The sequence below is a fragment of the Pomacea canaliculata genome, linkage group LG3 (assembly GCF_003073045.1).
Source record: "Pomacea canaliculata isolate SZHN2017 linkage group LG3, ASM307304v1, whole genome shotgun sequence".
In the NCBI taxonomy this organism is placed as follows: Eukaryota; Metazoa; Mollusca; class Gastropoda; order Architaenioglossa; family Ampullariidae; genus Pomacea; species Pomacea canaliculata.
The window spans coordinates 1,002,128-1,024,024 of record NC_037592.1 but is presented as its reverse complement, the minus strand read 5'-3'; the positions used below and the strand labels follow the sequence as shown (position 1 = coordinate 1,024,024).

Below are 21,897 nucleotides of genomic sequence, written 5' to 3'. Positions count from 1 at the left end.
TGCCATGCACACCACTGAATGTCAAAGCACGTTTCACAGACATGTCCGATGCTGGCCCATGAAGGGACAGTGACTTCGGTGTAAAAAAAGGTCGATTTTCCACAAAGGCGGATGTCTTCTCTTTGGATGGCTGCTGTTTCTGATCCAAGTCAGCCTGACACAACAGAAATTTCACCTGGGGTGCATACTCCCCCCACTTATGGAGAACTCGAAGTGGGCACTCAGTAGGGGCCAGTGGACGGTCAATGTCTCGCCATTTCTCTATCAGTGTGAAGCGGCCTGTGCGGCCCATGGCATGAGCAAGGGCAACTACCACATCCTGACAAGTGGTATCCAAGGTGGCGCCACACACCACTCTTTGGATGCCATCCACCCATATCTTGAGCTCCATCTCAGCCTACACTTCAGCCTGAGGAAGCCTGCATTCTAACAATCTCACTGCCATGCTGATGCTTAACCCTAGCATGGACTCCTGCATATGAACATTTTGTCCTCACAGAAACACAGAAGCTCTGCTACTGCCTTCCACACAGAAAGCGCCGAATGAAGATACACAACATAATCACAACACCTACACTAAATTTATCCATAGCCTAGCACTTTCTTTGACTTAAGGACAGTTGCTTGAATGAACTTTTTGTAAAAAATGTGGAATTGTGTATGGCAACTGCACACAGTGTCAGGTCAGCTGTGGAGACACAATGCATAGCAGTTGGTGATGGATCCCAGCTTTCAGACGACACTTCCTCATGATGCATGATTCACAAGCTTGACTGGTCATGACAGAAATAGGCCATGGCAGGGCCTCACTGATGCTTTCTCATGTGTTGGCTGAAAAAAAACTGAAAAGGAAAGGACAGTTAGCCCTGTGATGAAAGATTCTACTCTGTTAGCAATCTTATGACATGGCACTACTAAATATGCTTCCTGTGACAAACAGTGGGAACCATATTCAGGAAGCAAGGGTAAGTCATTATCTGTGGGTAAAGTAGGGTATTCACGGAAAAACATCCTCAGTAGTTATTACACACTGTTCGGACCCTTGGATATTGCTTTATGTTACTTTATCCCAAGGAGTCTATGCCACTGATTTATAACTATGATCCCAAAGGTAAAGCAGCATTTTCAGTCTTGATGCCACATTTTAACTGTGAAAGCAAGATGCTTGGAATTGATTTACCTGGGATCATCACTTACCTTTGCTCCATAAAGCCCCAGGGCTAATAACATGGGGAAGAAACTTTCAGCCTGCCCCTTTGCCTGAGGCTGAGGGGATCAGCTTTCCTTTTGTTTCTGTGTTGTAGTCATGCTTCGATTTGGATAAAAATATTGGACCTTCATATTTACATGTACTTCTGCTGCATTTTCTCCCTTCTACTTTGCAGCTTGCCTATGTACATAATGTTATTTCGCAGTGCGATCTGTTAGGAGCTATTGGCTGGATTCCACTTCGCTGTGCTTCATTTGCTATGGAAGTGACCTCAAGTTGTGAATAAGCAGTGAATAAGCTGAATTGACAATCACCTTTTTTGCAGACCATATGATTCTAAAGATTTCTCAATATATTCTTGGTATTCTCCTGATGTTACTAACTGCAGTCATTACCATTAAATCTGAACCAATGGCCCTTTACTGCCAGAACCCAGTGTGTTGCCATTGTTCTTCATTCTTCATTATTATTAAGCACACATCAGTTAAAGTTAGAATGGTGTTGAAAGACAATACAATTGGCAATGAAAGAACATGAAACACACTTAATATTACATCTGTACTTTTTAAACAATCAGAAAGTATGAGACTAGTTAATCACTGAAGCCAGAAGTATTGTTCTTGTAAATATGAGTTAGAATCACCTGTATTAATATTCAAATATGTAAAAGGATGGTAAACAAAAGTTTAACAAATAAATGAACATGAACACAGAAAAAGAAACGTGAAAAAAGGTTGAAAAAAAGGAATAAAACATGATTGTACCAAATGTAAATTTGAAAAAGATTATAAAAGCAATTATCTTCTTTCATCTCCTGCTAATAGGATTTCAGATTACAATCTTAAATTACAACTATATACATTTACCCACCCATCACCCTCCTTGAAAGACGCACTAGCTCACATGCACACGAAAATGTCTCATCTTTGATGATGGAAAGAGGTGCAGGCTGCCTTGTGAACATGCACTCGGCAAACTCTGCTGATTGCAACAGCAAACATCACTCGGGCTGAAAGCAAAAGGGAGGGAAACAAAATGTGCCATTTCACTGATGCTGGGTCCAAATCTTGTCTACTCTAAGGGCTTGCGTCTGTGTGCACTGCCCGGACCATGCGACCTACAGACGACCTGGTGCCGCCCGGATCACAATTGGAGCTCTCCTTACACTTCTTATCGTCTGCACGGATAGAGTCCTCATTTACCGTTACTTTCCATGCACGTGCAAAAAAAAAAAAAAACATCGGGCAAAGCAAGCAAGCGCCCACACACACCATACACACAACGTACACACACACACAAACATGCGCATCCAAGCAGTATGAGTGAATTCAGTATGAACACTACCAGACCAGCAGGCGACAAAATAACATGAAAGCTAGTCAACAAATTTCTGGAACAGGCAAGTAAGTCTTCGGGCTTCAATTTTGTAAAAGTATAATTAAGGTATAAGATGTTTAGACCAGCGGACCATCTCATGAGCTGACCATAAACATTGGAATCTCCTTTTTAGTTTACCATAATCACCGTGACATTTGTATGGAGTGGGGTGATTAGAGGCAGACTGAAGTTGTTTGAGGATGGTAGGGGGAGAGTTGTAAACTGTAAGAATGTTGTAGTATAGGGCGAGGACATTTGTGAGGGATTAGCGACAGTTTGTTGTGAACACGTGCCAGGGGGCAGCCACAGCAGTGTCGTCAGTAAGTCTTGCATGATTGTACTTACTCTCAGAATGTCGGTCTGGCATCCAGCTTTGAAGTCTCTCAAATTTACAACGGATTTGTTTGTGGAAGGGATGGAGGAATATAGCCCTGACAAAGCCATAATGCCGACGAAGAGACTGTCACAACAAGTAGTCCTATGTACGAAAGGTTGTACGTTACGACAGAGACCGCGAACACACCTCACCACGTGGTCTCCCTCCGTCTTCCTACGTCGCCAGTTTCAGAGCTCGGAGGCAGTTACTTCACTCCTTCCTTTAGAAAGCTAGGTAAGGAAAACAAACAAAATGGCCTGCCGAGCTCTAGCCAAGACAGGGAAGTTATTACTTCTGTCACACAGTTCCATCCTCCCCCAAAAAACACACGTGACACACACGTCACCCCGATAGCAACCCATGGCAATGCTTTTAAATGCCGCCGTTGTCGCTGATTAGCAACAAAAGTGCCCTGGGCCCCGGGTCACCCATCTCTAGTCTTCGCGTCCTCTTTCAGCGACATCTTCACGAAAGACGCTGTCTCCTGTCCAATGATGACGTCATAAACGTGCCCGGATGTCAGTGTGGGGCAGGCTCCAACACGTACCCTCTGACCCATGGTGTGGCCCCTTGCGCGTGTGGCACTAACCTTATCATCCTACTTTGTGTCGAGTAACCCTGGGTTCAGTTCTCGTCTCGGGTCCGCGGTATTTCTCTGCATGTGGCATCTCTCTACAGGGCTGGCTGCCTTGTGATAGTCTTACAGCTGCTGGCTCGGCGTAAAACACCCATTGACACACACACCCCTTTCACCCCTACACCGCGTGCCCCACCCACCTGGTTGTTGTCAGCAATGTTTTTATCTCTCACTAACATTGCTCTCCACAAACTCTGATGTTACGTGGTGGTCACACCTCGCTATCAGTAGCGGCTGAAAGCCAGGAAAGCTGCATCTTTATGTCGGTCTGCCATTAAAATAGACCCAACCCTCCCTCCCAACACACAGACACGCACATACCAACACGTACCACACACACGTGCACATGTGCGCGCGCACGAACGCGTGTATGACTGAGCAAGTTACCTGCGCGTGACAACATTCTGCCAGCAACAGCAATAAAGTTGTGACAGGTGAGCTTGAGAACAGGCGTGCTCACCTGTCTTGCCTCGGGGCTGATGTGATGTAATCTGACATCGACAGTAATGATTTTCTTTGGCATCAGAAAATGTCACTTCATACTAATTGGGCGACTTGTAATAATTACATTTATGGGTGCATCGATACCGCCAGCAATCTGCTTACTGCTGCAGTTCTATCATCACATACACTCAGTGTACTGTTACACACCTGTACACTGTAATGTGTCCTGTCACCTACACAGTGTCACTACTGCCATATACTCAGTGTACTGTTACACCTGTACACTGTGATGTGTCCTGTCACCTACACAGTGTCACTACTGCCATATACTCAGTGTACTGTTACATACTCTGTACTCCGTGATGTGTCCTGTCACCTACACAGTGTCACTACTGCCATACACACATGTATCACATATACTCCGTGTACTATTACACCTGTACACTGTGATCTGTCCTGTCACCTACACAGTGTCACTACTGCCATGTATACATTGTAGTGTCAGCTCTCGCCTTCCTTACACGGTATACAAAGATCGCAGGTGGAACTATTTGGCACTGCCAATAGTGTGTACACACAGTGTGACAATAACTGATCCTGGTTTGATAAGTCTGGCAAAGTCTGCACTGAACCGTCATGTGAACACTTTGATGAACACTATGACGGTCCATATGAACAATAACTATCTATCAGGTGCTAAAATGAACCCACAGTGCACACCCTAAGGGTCAACTCGTCAGCTGTAGGTAGTGCGATACGTTATGTGACCGAAAGGTCAACTCCCTAGGTGCAAAATGTATTGTTTGGATATGCGGGAACTGCATGAGGTCTGTCTTATCGGGGTTAGGGTTAGGTTATCACAAAGTGGAGCCGAGGTCTGCGACAAGAGAGACAAACCCACACAGACTACACGTCTCTACCAACAAGAGAAATGGAAGTTCACTGAATCCATACAGATGAGTGCACTGTGCAGCCGGGTGAGGGCGATAAGATTGACCACAAAAGACTCCATCAGCACACACCACATCCATTCGACGAGCTGAGGACACAGAGACGACGAAGGCGGTCTGAGGCGGAACGGGGTGGAGTCCGCGGGTATGGAGGAGTGCAGATGAACATAATGCTACCAGTATCCTTAGAGCAGATGAACACAAAGGTTTCCAGCATCCATTATACAATATAATCATAATGCTACCGGTATCTAACAGCATGTGAAGGGAACGCTGCAGGTACACAGCAAGACAGGCACATAACGCTCCAGGTGTGCAATAAAGCAGAACATAAAGCTTCAGGTATCCATTCGAGCAGATGGAGATGATGCTACTGGTGTGGCGATAACTGACAATAACTCAGCAAGTTTGTTGCGTGCTTATAGCGTTACCTGAGTGGTCCACCTGACCAATTACCTTGTGCAGTAGGTGTGAGCGGCAAGCAAGAACTATCAAGGTACTATGATGTCTATGGCTATGCTAGTTGGGTTGTAAGTGCCTCAAGCACAGCACGGCCAGCGTTTGAGAGTTTGTTACTTTGGGGAGAAAAGTTGTACGGGTGTCTCAGCCATGGAAGTGTCTCCTGACAAGCGTTTGTGTGCATAAACCAGCCATCGTGCTTGTCTGTGTGCTCGTCTTCGATCTGCTGGTCACAATGTCGCCGTCATGCAAGCGGTGGGATAACCGACGAGACTGCAGATACCCGCAGCCACCTGGCGATTCCACCCACACCTCACACGAGCCCCACTCTGACATTGGACAGAGACATTACCGACATGCCACACACGTGACATGCACAAGGCCGGTAATGAACAGGCTGACGTCACAAAGGCAGCGATGGATGACGTCATAAAACTAATGAACAATGACGTCATAAAATAATTACGCAAAAGCAGACGTACAGCCGACGTCACATTATTACACAATCCTACACGTGGCTCGCGCTGCCACCAACTTATAATTTAATTTATAATTTATAAATCCCTTCCGGGTCACAAGCTGCTGACACCGCCGTGAGTTTCTGTAATGTGCTGGGAAAGACAACTCGCGCCTGTTTCCTTTTTTTACCAGGTACATCAGGTTAAGCAATGTGTCAACATCAGGTGAGATACAACACCGGGCTGCCTAGACGCGGCTACTGGGTGCCTGGTAGATGACAAAACTACCACCTGTGCAGGTAACTCACCTTTAATGACATTTCGCATGCAGTATGCGAGTGTGTGAGAGAGAGAAAGAAAGGAAAAAAACCCTGACTGCCCGAACCAAAGCATGTCAACTACTGCCCCTTCCCCCCACACATTCCGTGAGCGCCAAGGCATCTGCCAGCTGACTGTATGCTCAGGCACCCACCACCAGCCCCCATCTTCTCCACGGTCATCTCTCCGACATGCGAGCAGCGAGGACATCACAGCAGCCACCAGCAGCCCCCACAATACGACACAAGGTCGTTATACAGCGTCATCCCAATGTCATCAGGCTAGACTTGGAATACAATTAGCATAAATTATGCAAATGACTTAAAAAACAAAATAAGGCGTCTTAAAAAAGAAACGGTTGGAGAAATCCCAGTACCTGTTAGTGTCTTCGCTCACTGGACACCCACTAGCGGTTGTTGCACGCAGTGTCGGGAGCGGTAAGTAAGGAGTGAGAGAAGGGAAGTGAAAACTATTCGCGCGTCGCTTCTCTCCCCCCCAGTGCCACACGACGACCGAGTTGACTGCACACAGCCAGCCACTCACTGCACTCTCCTGTGTAAATCTGGCTCGGCCTCGTCTTCCGTGGCAGCACCGACAGACTGTGGTGCTCGTACCTCGGGAGTAGACTAGCAGGGCAAGTGGCCGGAGGCACGGGATCCTAGGGTCGTCAGTGCGCAGGCCTGCCTATACAAGATACAGTTCCATCAGTCCGTCGACATGAGGAGCTGGATGCCGACTCCAGACTGCTACACACAGCATCAACAAGGGTTAGTCCAAGAGAAATAAAATCGTGAAATGTATTCACTAGCAGAGTGGTCACCGTCTCCAAGCACACGGACGCTAAGACCCCTACCCTCTCTCTCACACACCCCTCTACTGATGTAACTGGATGTACACACGTCTTTAGCGACGATGCTGGATGGGTGTAACCCACACCCCGCCCCACCACCACACACATCACTATAAACAGTCCGTGCAGTCTTCCCGATCAGACCATCGCACCACACAGGACATCTACAGTAACCCACTGACCCGTGAAGACTCGCTGACCCTTAACAATCAAATGTAAACGACTTTAGCCATCAAACAAATGACCTTACTGACCTTTGCAATAAACTGTATTACTGGTCTTTTCCATTAGACATTCATTCTACTGATCCCCCGTATTATCAACTGCTATTTAAAATACGACAAAATTCTCACACCGCAACAAGTCATTGGCCATCTAGTTTTCAGAAAACCTACAAGTAATTCATTAAAATAACAGTGGCGGCGCTCGAAGGAAGGAAGACGACACATGGACAGGAGATCAATAGGAAGGAGGGAGGGGAGGGAAGGATGGAGGGAGGGAAGAAGGTGCGGGGTAATCAGATGATGGTGTGCAGACGAGAGAGCTTCGGATGCCTTGCATACCCTCCTTCCCCCAACCCAGTCCCCAGCCCGACTTTCGCCGCTCGACCTCCACACGAACTAACATTCCAGCAGGAAAAGGTCAAAGGGCAGACAAAAAAATAGGGGGAGGGGAGCACTGCCGCGGGCAGCAATGAGTCGAGTCCCTTATTGTTTCAATGTCGATAAGCGCGGCCGTCAGGCAACCTCCGACATAAGAAGTGACCTCAGAGGTCCACTGGGGGCAGCAGTCCGGTGAGGTCCTAGCTGTGGGATGCAGTCCGGCAACTATGCTTTCTGTAGACTGCAGGTGTGACCTCAGCGCACACTGACCACAAGAAGCGAAGAATTGGGTTAATGCTAGCTTTTCCTGTCAAAAATAATTGTCAAGATAGTGAGCGCCTGTAATTCATGTATACTTCGCGTCTCCATATCTTTTTATGTGCTGGTACGTCCAACACAACAATCCATTTTGTGGCCACCCGTTCTTTGATATGCACGCTGGAGTATCGCGTGCCTTTGACATCCGTGAACACTAGTAACAGTTGGGAGGGCGTGGTGTCTGAACCGCACGTCACTTATGTGACAATATCTTGTGTGTAAAAGCCATGTCCAGGGAAATCTTTGAAATAGCTTATGGGCATTATTTACAGCTTTCGCACTTCACACCCATCCCTGCTCTCTCAGTTCTGCAAGTAATATTTTTTTAACCTGGTAGGGATGCAGGTAAGAGTGTCTGAAAATGACAGACAGGGTTAGTGTCTGTGTCATGGTCTCTGTATGTCATCAACTCTAATAATAACACATAAAACACATTTGTAATGACCCCCACCCCTGCACCAAGGCTGGGCTCAAAAGCAGTCGCATTAGCACACAGTTCTAAGGTAGCACCTAATGCACCTTGATACCTGAACAGGAACACACACACAAGCACACAACATACAGAGCACATACACACATGCATACGCACACTGTGGAGGAAACCAAGGTACCCCCCCCCCCAAGAAAAATCAACAACAACAGACAGCCCTGTAAATAGGTGTTACATCCAGAAAAAGGCACCTTGATCATGGTTCAAGCCTATGACAATAGATTCTCAATGATAACAAGCACTTTAGCCACTGCATCACCAAATACATGACCTTTATATCAGCAACAGAAAATGCAATAATGTGTGTGATATATTTATCCTGTCTCTCGATGTTCAGTGTGATCTGATGTGTGTGTGGCATCATTATCTTACCAATGTTCAATGGAGACCTGATACCACAGACAGGAATCAGCAGTAAGGCAAACAGAGGTAGCAAGGGACCAAAAGCAAAGAGGAGTCTGCTGGCACCAAAAAGAACATACCTCTTAAGTCTTCAAACACCTGCATGTGTTCAATGGACAGGACTTCATCAAACTCTCAGAGGTTGAATCCAGTGGAAAAAAGGTAAAACATCCCTGAAGGTAGACTGGTACAGTTGATCTATAGCTACCCAACCAGAGGAACAGCAGCCAGAGGCATCATATTATACAGCGATATCCACAGCCAAGAAGTATAATATCAAATGGTGATATCCACTGCCAACCACAGACACAGTGTACCAATGTCTGCCTGTTTGATGCCCTCATCTACAAGACTATCTGAGGAAGGCTGGATGGATGAACGCAGCATCTAACAAGACTTGCCACAAAGACATTTCTTGAGATGTGGTAGGTAAGCAAGTCTGGTAAGATACAGCCCAGACAGTTCATTCCTTCAAGTCAGCCAGCCAGTCTTCAATCAGCCAGCTATACCTGACGATATTGAGATGTATATCATTGAAATAAATATCAAGCATGCTTGATCATACAACCATGAGAGGCCTAATTTTACCCAAGAGGAAAGAGCTGCAATCAAGCTTGTGTTTAAGTCTGTTAAGAAGCATACTAAGTCATACTAAGTTTTACATTTTATGTTATCAATGATGTGCTTTAAAGTAACTATTGTCGCCACAAAAAAAAATGTATATGAAATTCTTTGCTAAGAAAAGAAAGTCTTCAATCGTTTTAGATTTGCAAAGGTTAATTGAAATTATTTGTCCTAGATTTAACTGAGCAGCACAAAAACAATCAACTTTTTACTCTCAATAATATAGAAGGGTGCGCGGGGGGGTGGGTTGGGGGGGTTGGTGTTTTACACGGTGGCAGCAACTGAGGCTATATTACGGCAAGGCAGCCAGCCCTGTAAACAGATGCCACGTGCAGAGAAAGAACAGCGTGCCCGAGACGAGAAATGAACTCTGGGCAGCCAACCTTCACTGTATTGGTGACAGGCGCTTACCGTTGCGCCACTGGACCGCTCTCAATAATAAAGAAAACAGCCATTCCAAGACAAGTGTTTACATAAAGGTAGTTGTCATTGTCTTTAATTAAAAAATAAATAAATAAAAACACTGCATGGATTGTTTTTTTAGCCGTACTATGAGCATGTATGCCTGTAAGACCATGATCTGTGTGTGCAAATATGCCTACACATTTGGTTCACTTACTAACAGGCCACTAATACCTCTCTACAACTCTATACATTTGGTTCCCTCTTTAGCATGCTATTCCAGACCAGAAATAATCACTACATTTCTTAAACATCAACAGCATCCTCTCCCCACTCAAATTTGACTTTCTGTAACTCTTCAGTGTTACATGTACAAGAAGCTAAAATACTAAATATCTCCAGGGTCTAATGTCCAATCTAATATTGTTTAGTTTATTCCTTGTTACTCCTCGAGGAGCATGCCAGCGGACCTGGTTTTGGGCAGCCCCCCTCAGTTGGGCCCCAACCTAATATGATTTATCTCAAGGCTGTAGCAAGTCATATCCTGAGCTATCATGGGAGGAAAAAGCCACTTATACCTGTAATCTAATGCCATATCACATTCTAATAGCAAAAGGACAGGGAAGAAAACAAGAGGTCATAAGAAAGAGGAAGCAAAGTCTCTATAGAGAGGTGTATGTGGGAACTGCTAAATATGCTGGTTCACTGAAAGGTAAGTAATGGTACTCTCAACCAGCCCACACAATCTTGTGCACAACATGTACAGTTATGATAGATATGAACTAAATGCTAGGTCTCTAGTATGGTAATGATATCCTCAACCATCCCTACATCAGCCAAAACCACCAAATGCCATTCAACACCACACACCCTATGCTAGCCCACTGGCTAATTAAGGCAAATGTGAAAATGATTAAGAGTAAATCTGGGTCTTATTATCTGAGAACAGAAACCCTGAGGCTTCTGTGATGCTTTCAACCATCCTTAGATCCATACAACTTGACTCACACTCTTTTAAGTTGATGTGCATGCACATACAAGACATTCAACATACAAATACTCCAAATGCACTTATGTTTTCTTTTGCATGTTACTTCACAATAGAATTTAATACCTGATTAAATTGGTAAGCATACAAGAAAACCATTTGAGAATTATACTAAAATACTTTCATCCACAATAGTTAGAGACCAATGACCCGCAAATTACACTACAGTTGACCAAAGCATTTGCCATTCCGCAACATTTTCTATACTTTGCTATGCTATATACACTTCCTCTGTTCATAAACAATCATTTGTTATGCCTGTGAACTCAGCACTTCCTGACCAATGTTTTTATTCTGATGTTTTACTTTCTCACATGTATCACATAAATGGCTACAATAATAATGTGAGAGGAGAATAAATTATGAAGAAAGGCTTACCATAATAGGATTCCTAACCCAAATACAAATCTAAATTTCAACCAAAATTATATCTGCAGGTAAAACTGGCCAAACTAAAAATTTTGTTTCCCTGGTAAAGACATCCTCAGGTTTAAATACACACATGTGAATCTTTCAAATTATTTAGCATTGAAACAAAACAGTACTGTATCCTATGATAAAGAAACAACACATTGATGCACAGAAGTGATTGAGAATCTGCTCACGAAGCAAGTAGCAAAAAGGTCAGTTTGACCTGATCAGCAAGAGGGTTAGTATGACCTGGCCTGGAGAGATCAAAATGCTCAACTTGAAGCCTCTTCTCTGCCCTTGCTTGCCAACAACACTGAGCTTGGCTAGGTCTCAAGGACACAGGAACTTTGTGCACTCTGGGTTGTTTGTTTTTTTTAACATACTCCCATAAGAAATAAGGACTTCATTTATTGCTCAAATTCAAGTACTGTGAATATCTACAGAACTGAGTGCAAAAGTCAAATGAATGTGAAAGTGAGTGTGTACATATGTAAGCCTATTTTTGTGTGTGATTTGTTAATGTCATGAGCACTCCATCAAAGAGGTTTCAAAATTATTATTATAGTCTTATGCAGCCGTTGGCATTACAAATACTTTTACAGTCTCCTTTTTGCACTATTCAAATCTTGTACTGCATGCCCTGTCCCCCCCCAAAAAGCATTGACATATCCAAATAATCCCTATACCCTTAGCAAGATCATGTCCTTCTGATCTCATTGCTATTATCCTAACTGTCATTGTATCAGTTAGCAAAATCACTTCCTTGTAACCTCATTACTATTATCCTAATTGTCCTCATATCCCTTCTCAAGACTGCTTCCTTCTGATCTCATTACTGTTATCAAATAATCTCTATACTCCTTAGAAAGACTACTTCCTTCAGATCTCATTACTGGTATTTTCTATTGAGTGCTACTCCATTCCAAATAAAGCCTGTGCACTTCTGACCTTTTCAGTTTCTAAACAGATTTGCAATGGCAGGCATGACTCAAATGTATTAGAAATAGACTGTATGCAAGGGTCTGAAAAGATGTTTAAAATTTTCTCCAAATAACTTTTTAGTAAAAATTTCCATTCAACTCACAGTTACCTTTTCCTCGCACTAACACTAGCCTCAAAGTTGGTCATTGTGAAATGTATATATGCTGCTGACTAAAAGCAAGAACAAGTGTAGAATAGATGTTATGGTACGCTATACGAAACTTACAAAAATATATCGATAAACACAAATTCTGCTTCATAAAATTTTTAAATTATTTCCCTAACAAAAGAAATAATGCATTTAAAAGTGGACATGGTAATTTTCACCTACGGCTGCATGAGGAGGTATAGCGATCTTTAAATCACGGATGTATATTTATACCTTCGTGCTTGGATCAAGCGAAATTTACAGCTAGCTGGGCATCAGTAAAAGTGACATTGTTCCTATCCTCTTAAAGTAAAGGTAGCGACTCACACACACACACCCAAAAGTGAAGTGTAGGATACACATCCAGCTATCGCATGCACTGTAAACCTAGGACTGAGACAGACAGTGATCGAGGCACTAGGACAGGAAATAGCTGTGACGATATTGGTACAGGTGACATTTTACAGCAGGCAAAGTCGACTGCTTATTTTACTAGGCAATTACAAGAACCAAAATGTTGTGAATTCAATCGTAAATAATAAGATACATACCTTTAAAATGGAAAAGTGGCTACAGCAAATTTTCTTTTCGATTTGAAGAGCAGCTCTCCTGTCACATATCAAGTCAACCACCCTGATTCACCACTGTGTACACAGCAAACGATGACGTAGTGCACGGTGACCTACAGAGACCATTTGACAAACACAAGATTGTCATCTAACTCACAACGCCCAAACATTAAGAAGTTCAATTATGTGATTATTTATACTCAAAAATAATCTTAATATCATCATCTGAAGAAACTAAATGGCACATCTTCATCAGTGATAGCTGCACATGGAACCGTAAAGCAGACGATAAATGTAGTAAGGGAAACAACTATGTACAAATATTTTGCGCATTCCACCGCCAGTCCTTCCAATAACAAGAAACATAAATTAACAATTATCATTAGATTAAATCCTAAAATAAGAAAAATTGAACAAGATTCCTGCTTGTGAGTGCTTAAAAAAGTAGAAGCTTTGTTTCTTAACCCTGACAACCCCAAAACAAGCGCAAAATGTTATCTCCCTTGAAAGATGTCCGGAAGCAGTGGCTCGGTTGTTACGCAGTCGTTTGCATGTACATTTTCCAGAAATTAGCTGAAATGGTCGCCTTCTTATTCTGATTTAAGGATTCTGCCATTTCTTTGGCCTGACGTTAAAAGAAACACGTAAGTGAATTTTACGAAGTTCGCGCCTTAATTTTGTTTGGTGGCTAATGTCCCTGTGGGACTATAGCGACTACAGCTATACATGTACTGTGTTATAGCGACATTGATAATACCAAAGTAATTAAATATTTATCAATGAGGGTCATTTAGTGAGTTGATTCAGGAACATTGTAATTACTACTTTATATATTTTACACCCTATATGTATTGCTGCAATATATCTATGCTTGAAGTTTAGTCTGACTAAACCGCGTTTTCAAAGTCAGCATAGCTATATATGAAGAACCATATGAGAAGATTTGCATGACATAAATTATTTTATTCGATGGTAGACCTGTTAAGCACAATATTAATCGAAAGTTTGATATTTTGGTAACTAAAAATGCGCGCTACTAAGAACGGAAGTAGGGATGACGAAAGCAGTGCATCAACAAAAGTGCCAGAAGTCATGAGTCAAACAAGAGTCGCTTACCTTAATAACATATGAACCTGCTGCGCTGCCTAGACGGAAAGAAGACAATCTTTCTCAAAACAATAGTCTAGGGGACTTCCTATTTTTTAGACAGAATCTGCTGGTCCTTTTTACTAGGAGTAGATGCTGCTACTGGGTGCAGATGGTTTATGATTGACCCTCTCTAACTCCCCACTCATTCCATTCCTTTGTTGGCAAAATGTCAGTTTTTTTATCAGGCCTAAACAAGTAATTTTCATCAAAATAAAATCACATCACTTAGTGTGTTTTCAAGTTTGTCTCTTATGAAGGATATGTTGACAGAAAAATATAGATAGACCTATCTTGAATGCTATGAATTCCAAACCATGGGATCCAAAAGAGAAGTTTGACACATCAGCTATTGTGTAAATAAGCCATTCTGGTAGTGAATATCTGTTATCATGTAAGTGAAACATAATGTTATTGTACATAGCAAAGGTAGCAAATATTATTTAAAGGAGTCTTCTGATACTGGCTATTGTATCAATTCTTTTGAGTACTGAATCTCTCTATCACACACACACATGTGCACATACATGTTAATGTTACTAAGTTCTTATTCCTATACAAAATAGTTGCTGTTATAGATGAAGCAGTCACTGAGCTTATATCACCTCCTTTTTTAATCAATATCCTGTGCAACAGAAGGTGTTAAAGACATTCTCATGGTTGGTTATCAGTAGGATTGCTGTAACTATCAAAAATGCATGGTGTGGGCATGGTGGTGGTGGTTGAGTAGGGTCTTTTTGAAAGCTGAGTGTGTTGGCTGTAATAATGGTTCATGTGCATGTAGGAGAAGGCACTACAGTAACTTGGTACACATGAGTACAAAAAATGCTCAATTATAGCATTTTACGTACATTGATATATATATATAGAGAGAGATATAATATTGGGTGTATACTGACATAACATGGTGACACTCTCACTGGCATGAGTTTGTAGCATTTTATTACAACGAACAAAAGAGTGAGCAGTTACGAACATTCTGAAACAAGGAAAATGCTGTCCCTGGTACTAGTAAGATCATTTTTTTTCTTTTTTGTATACCATAGCCTAATTAAGTAAATTTTGAACTGGCTTGTAACTAAGTTTATTTTCTCAGTTTTGGGTGCTGTTTGTTAGCACCAACCAGTTGTAGCCTGCGATGGGCCAGGCAACAAGCACGGGTGAAGAGCTGAACATTCATCCCATGCAAAAGCTGCAAGCTCACTTGGATGTGCTGAGTACAGTTGCCACACTAACTTACCCAGAGTTCTTGAGGTCAATTGATGAGATCAACAATATGTGAGTAGCTTACTTTACAAAACAATTAACTCTGCATGTTTGCAAGTACTTTTACTGTTCAGGGCCTTTTTTCTATTTAATTCTCCCCTTTTCTACTTGTGACTGCATTTAGGCATCATAAATGATCATTTCGTCAGATGCCATCTAGCTTTTCTGAAATGCATCTTTAAACAGTTACAACCTGTAAATTTTCTTTTGGATAACTTAATAAACTTAGAAGAAGACAACATCCAAGTAACTAATTAATAAAAGAAGTATAAACTTATATTTAAGCCATTCATAAACTATGCAATTGATTCTTATTTATAGGTTTTGATAGTGTAAGAATGAGTTCGTTAATTCTTTGCTTCATGAAATTTTTTTTTTTAACCTAAGAGTTAAGGTTAATCAAAGATTTTAGACTTTTAAAAAGCAAGCCACTGTAGCACATTGTTGTTCCTGTGTAATGTACAGAACCAGCACATTCTGTGACAGCCGAGGAAAGCAACTGAGGTTTATCGTGAAGAAAGGGACAGACACCACTTTCTTGTGGAAAGTCACTATTAGGATACGATGTTACAAGGTACATCTTGCACCTTGGAGATAATAATAAGATTTCTTACTTGTGAACAGAAAACATTCTTTACAAAAATTAAAAAAGAAATATAATGAATAAACTTCTTGTGTGTAAATTTTCTGTCTCCATCTACCTTTAGAGACAAAAGGCTGTTTTTGTACCACTCTTTCAAGACAGGTATCTAACCATGGATTGGAAGGAAAGGTAGCCATGTATCTACTTGTCATGTCACCTGGTACAGTTGATGAACATATTGGTGTACACTTGATTAGCATATTTCTTGGCAAAAATCAGGAATATTTTTGTAAGCTGTTAAGATTAATTATCCAGAAGCATAAATCTGTAAGAAATTGGATTGTAAATTATCAAGGCTGATTGCTGCTTGATCAATAATAGTATTACTTATTTATAGAGTGCCTTGTCCCACCAGGATCAAGATGCTAACATGCCTGAAGTCAATCACACTCTTGTCAGTAGGCATCAAATGCATCTTACACATTCATTGACTATCATTCAAATCATAGCCATTCACTCAGTTTCTATTTCTACACACACAAAAGGTCAGCCCTGTGAACAGATAACAGATGTCATGTTTAGAGAGGTATGTTCGAGACAAACTATAAACCCATGACACCAGATCCTCATTGTTGTGCTGACAGGTGCTTTTGTCACTAGGTCACCACCATCAGCTCAATTCCCATGATCAGCAAGATGTGCATTCTGTTCTCAGATTTCTTTGCTAGGGCTACAAAAGACCATTCATTTTTGGACAATGTATGTACTTGACAGTTTGATCAACATGATGAAATCCACATTTGGCAGGTGAATGCCCAAACACAACGGGTGGATTCTTGTCGGGCCCTGACACTGCGTCAGTATGCTGTGATATACCGTGAAATCGTGGAACAGCTAGGCAGTCTCTCCACTCTTCAGCATTCATGTCCAGAGGACATTTCATCCTCAGCCATATTCAATGAGTGAGCAGCTCATGGATAATTTTCACTGGATTATTTCATGTCCCCTTAGTAATGTTTCTTACACTTAAAGTGTTGCTTGATACTATCCCTCCCTCCCTCCCTTGTGAAGAAGAAGACAAACCTTCCTATTTCTTACAGGGAAAGCTCTAAGCACAGTTAAACAGTACAAGGCAATAAGGCATGCAAAAAAAAAAAAACTTTAAACAGGTAAATTAATAATAATGGAAGAAGAGAAAACATGCAGGACTAGAAATGTGCTGGCAGAGGGGATAAAAATCCACCAGTTAAAAAAGATTTTATGCTAGAAAGGGGCAGCCATCATTAAAATTTGTTCCTTGTGCATGATTTCGTATTGTATTTTAGAACAGTTACAAAAGTTTGTTTTGCCTGTACAAACATTTTCAGTATGAATCCATGTGCTATACTAATACAGAAAACAAGGCCTTGTGACTGTCTTTTGTTGTCAGGTTCACATCAGGTGGGACAGTTGTAGATGAAGAGAATGAATGCTGTATATGCATGGAGCGTAAAGCAGAAGTTATCTTGGCTTGTGGCCACAACTTCTGTGAGATCTGCATTGACTCTTGGACCAGGTTGGAATTGAAGTCCATCTATATTTTCTCTGTAGAATGAGTCAAGGAAAAAGATTGTGCAAATGCTAGCAAGATTGCAAGTCCCTCATTTTCATGATAACACCCCTTTCAAACTTTGGGTAGTCACTAAATATTTCTGCCTGAAATCAGCAATTTAACAATTTTTAAAAAAAAACCAAACTAAGGTTGTTAATTGTTTTACTAGCTGGAGCTAAAAATTCATAGATTGGATTCATTATGACCTCCCTGATTGTATTAGTCCCCATATATATCAGCAATAAAATATACAAGATATTGCCAGCGCAAAAACTGCAGTTGTGATAATGACTAATTTGCCCCAGACTTGCTGCCATGAACCATTTATTCATTCAATCTCCTGCCTAGATGGGGATGTAAGCAAGTTACGATAAAATGTGTTTCACGTTAATTCTTTAGACCCACTTAGTTTGCTTTCTTTATATAAAAATGTTAATTGCAAGACATGCCACTAACCTGTAATATGATGCTGTTTGTTTAAAAAGTGAACGTCGACAAAGCAACTGTCCGCTGTGTCGTAAAAAGGTGAGGGGAGCTGATGACACTTGGATTTTGACAGAAAAGCCAGACTCCACAGACTACGAGACAGAAGTGAAGGGGTACCTAGTAGGTCTAGTCGATCGTACTGGAGAGCCATTAACCTAATGTTTTAATTATGGACGCCATCTAAATGTTCATAGCAAGGACATAAGGATGAGGTACTCATGCAGAAAGGCTTGCAGGAGGTACAGTAGACATCAGTTCCAAGCCATATCTTGATTCAGGTGTTTCATAGTTCAAAACTGTAGAATCCGGGACCAGACACTTGTGCAAAGCCTCTGTCAGCATTTTCTGCTCAAACATGTTGTATTAGTCATGAAAACCTTTTTAATTGTTTGTCACTTTAAATGTAGACCAAATTTATGCTTTAAAACATATTTGTGTTTCTGTACAAAACTGCATTAAATTGTTTTGGAGATAGATATGTTTTCCTGGGAAGACTTGATATGTTTTGGCTGATCAGATTAATGTGTCTGGAAAAGTTTGATTATGTAGAAGATAATTGTTTGGTGTTTGGGATGCCATGCACACAAGCGATGCTGCTGAAGGCACTTTTAGTCTGTAAAATCAAAGTAATCTTTCCAATTTTACAGTTGACCTTTTAGTAGATCACCTAAGCTCAGTCTTCCTGTGGCAGTCTTCCTTTTCAATTATCTAAGAACAAGGGCATATGTCAAAAGGGCTGGAAGCTACACTTAAGGACAGTCAGGACACTTTGCAGCAGACACCAGTTTTCTAAGAACTTTTGGGTAGGTATCTCTTTTCTAGTTCTTCAATACTACGAAAACACTGCAGCACAGTCTGCCTTAGAGGTTTTTAACTCATTCAGTATTTTTATTGATGCAATTGAGCTATAGAGCTGTGAAGACATTTGCATTCGTGGGTGTAAACTGAAAGAGTTAAGACTTGAATCGTAGGAGGTTTTATTAAATGCTTAACTTTGTTGAAATTCATTGGAATCTGTAGACTGAAGCTTTATGATAATATACATTGAGCTGTTACTAGGCTTTTGTTCCCCTGGTGTTTTAATATTAAATTCTAAAGTGTAGATTAAGTATGTTAACATAGCCTTAGGCATCCAGACAGGTATGTGTGTTTAGGCTACTGCAAATAAAAAGTAAAAGCAAGCACACTCTTTTTTCAGTGTCTTTGTACATAGAGTCAAATCTTGTCCTATGTTTTTATCTTTTGTGCATATTTGTGCTATTTTTACATGCAGTATTGAGGAGTAAGACAAAAGCAGATAATAATCAGATAGTACAAGTCTGTCATCACAAATATTTAACTCACCATAAATTTTGGGACAGGATTTGCATCAAAGATTTATGCCACATTCAGACGTTCTAATATTAAATATTTGCCATTTGACACATTTTGTCATTCTAATGTTTTATCATTTTTAACTTTGTGTTCCATCCATAAGTATAGTGTGAAGTATAATGTGTGATTTTTCATGCAGTTTATTTATAGCCTTTCTATAAATTGTTGACCTATGTGCAATATTTACGGCTTGTACCACAAAATACAGAAGATATAGTTTAAAGCGTATCATTTTAAATGAAGTTGAGATTGAGAGTAATAGAGAATTTTTTGTGATTAATTTTATACCCATGTAAGGGAATGTGAATAACAATACAGTGATACCTCGGTTCTCGAACATAATTCGTTCCGGGAGGACGGTCGAGAACCAAATTGTTCGAGAACCGAAGCAATGAAACCCAAAGGAAATAATGGAAACTGGATTAATTCGTTCCAAGCCCCAGAAAATGCCTATTTACTGGCCTAATTTGTATATAATATGTAGAAAAACATGAGTCTCAACAAGAAATAAGAAATAAAAGTGTATTTATTAAAACAAAAACAAAACAAAAAAAAAATGTACTGTACAGTACAGTAAATTGTGTTTCATTTACTGTACCTGTACCAAACTTTATGGCAGGAGGGAATGAATGTGGAGGGAGGAGGGAAGGGGGATGGTTATTGTCACTGATGACTCAAGCAGGGCGCGCTGGGCAGAATGAACGCCATTCGGCTCAACTCGGCTCATCTCGGACGTTCGGATGTTCGAGTTCCAAATATTTGTTCGGATTCCAAGACAAAATTTTCTCGAATTTCCTGGTCGAATACCGATTTGGTCGAAAGTCAAGGCGTTCGAGAACCGAGGTATCACTGTATATAATTCATGTGTTTGGAAATGTGTCACTGTTTTCTGGTCAGTTTTAGTGTGAATGTTTTGGTTTGATAATCCTAAGAAGACATTACTTTTTTGTATATCATTTGTTGTTACATTGATAGAAGCAGCTGTTTTGTGTCATGAATTCATTTAAAGCTCTGCAGTTCTTGCAAGTTTGTTGACAGTTATGAATGGTATTATGCATTGTCTACTGTAACAGTTATCTAAGAAGAAAGATTACATATTGTTTTGAGCAGTTGATGCAGACAAAATGACCAAATAGTATCATCTAGATGAAATAGAGCCCATCTACTGGGTTGTATCATATAAAGATGTGCTAGCTATTTGTGATAACCATCATTATCAGCAAACATCTGATGATGTATCAATTCTTATACTCCTCCTATTGGCCAACTGTCATTGAAACGCTTTTTAAGGCCATTCTTAAAAGGTTAGTGTTGTCGAATGTTAGACCATGCAAAGTCAAATGTGATGGTCGCAGGGAGAAAAAAACTGGTTTAAGAGTGAACAGTTTAGTCGAAGTACAAATTTATTTGCATAAATTTTAGCCAGACTAGCAATCTGATTGGATGGGGCTAACAACATTAAGACCATTAAGATAAAGAGATTTCATTATCACTATCCAGACCAACAACCTTATAGACCAGTGGGAGCAATATTCATGCCTGCAGTGCTTAGGAACCTAAATACAAATCAAGATATACTAGAAACAGAGCTGTACAAGAAATCTTTAATCCTTTTGGGCTGGAGGAGATGACAGGCAAGCAGGAGGACATGATAGGTGGGTATGATGGATGGGTGAGCATAAAGTTTGTGGCAGTAGTGGCACAGACTGGTGCAGGTTATGACAGAGGGAGGAATGCTACATTTTCTACTTCACTCTCTGAATACATAGCTCTTTAGATCTGCACATTTTTCTTTGTTTCATATCAGGATGTTTTTAGAAGACACCACAGTTCTAGTCTTGGTTTTTGGAATAGAAAAATATATAAAAAATGTATGCACGAGTAGATGACATATATTGAGTGAAATATATTTAATTGTTGTCTTGTTTTACATGTGTAACCGAGTGGTAAGGTGAGTCGTATGGTGACCACAACAGTCGAACACTCAACCAAAAGGCAGGAACTTGTCAGCGGGTGTGTGAACCTTTATTACACGTGCTTGTACAATGGCCACGGCTGCTCGTATCGTCCAGCAGTCAGCGCTGTCTCTTGTCTCCGTTCAGCGCACTACGTTCTTGTAGAACGGGCCCCCACAGACTTGCTACTGTAATGTGTTTGGGAAGAAAGGCCCCGACTAAACATCTACCTCTAACTATATACTAAGCAGACACGTGACTACTCGTCACCTAATCTACCTGTGCCTGACGCTGTCGCTCTAATCCTAAGGGAACCACTGACTACTGCGCTATTCCCGTACCTACTACATCTGCCACCCCCGGCTCTAGTTCTCGCTCCCCTCCTAAGTCACGGCGCCCTGTCAGGTCGTAAAAGTGGACAG

At 41.2% G+C, this 21,897-nt stretch overlaps 1 protein-coding gene and 1 long non-coding RNA gene across 3 annotated transcripts; both read left to right on the top strand.

The window, feature by feature from the left end:
- The first annotated feature begins 836 nt into the window (after nucleotides 1-836).
- On the top strand, nucleotides 837-1,641 carry LOC112559748. The gene is made up of 2 exons (XR_003098360.1): nucleotides 837-965; nucleotides 1,416-1,641. It is a non-coding gene; the product is annotated as an uncharacterized LOC112559748 (long non-coding RNA).
- Nucleotides 1,642-13,584: 11,943 nt separating this feature from the next.
- LOC112560290 (RING finger protein 141-like) lies at nucleotides 13,585-19,829 on the top strand. 2 transcript variants are annotated; one of them, XM_025232051.1, is made up of 6 exons: nucleotides 13,585-13,718; nucleotides 15,337-15,498; nucleotides 15,952-16,060; nucleotides 16,877-17,031; nucleotides 17,499-17,624; nucleotides 18,146-19,829. In XM_025232051.1, the coding sequence occupies exons 2-6, from the start codon at nucleotides 15,359-15,361 to the stop codon at nucleotides 18,303-18,305; spliced, it is 690 nt and encodes a 229-aa protein (XP_025087836.1). In that variant the 5' UTR covers nucleotides 13,585-13,718; nucleotides 15,337-15,358; the 3' UTR covers nucleotides 18,306-19,829. The 2 variants fall into 2 exon arrangements, with proteins under 2 accessions (XP_025087836.1, XP_025087835.1); XM_025232050.1 differs by having other exon boundaries at nucleotides 15,317-15,498.
- The last annotated feature ends 2,068 nt before the right edge of the window (nucleotides 19,830-21,897 follow it).

What these genes read in the sequence shown, in the direction of transcription:
- LOC112560290 (XM_025232051.1), top strand. Translation starts at nt 15,359, where the DNA reads ATGGGCCAGGCAACAAGCACGGGTGAAGAGCTGAACATTCATCCCATG. An exon ending in ATTGATGAGATCAACAATAT is followed by an intron (nt 15,499 to 15,951) that starts GTGAGTAGCTTA and finishes TGTAATGTACAG; the next exon opens with AACCAGCACATTCTGTGACA. An exon ending in TCCTCAGCCATATTCAATGA is followed by an intron (nt 17,032 to 17,498) that starts GTGAGCAGCTCA and finishes TTTTGTTGTCAG; the next exon opens with GTTCACATCAGGTGGGACAG.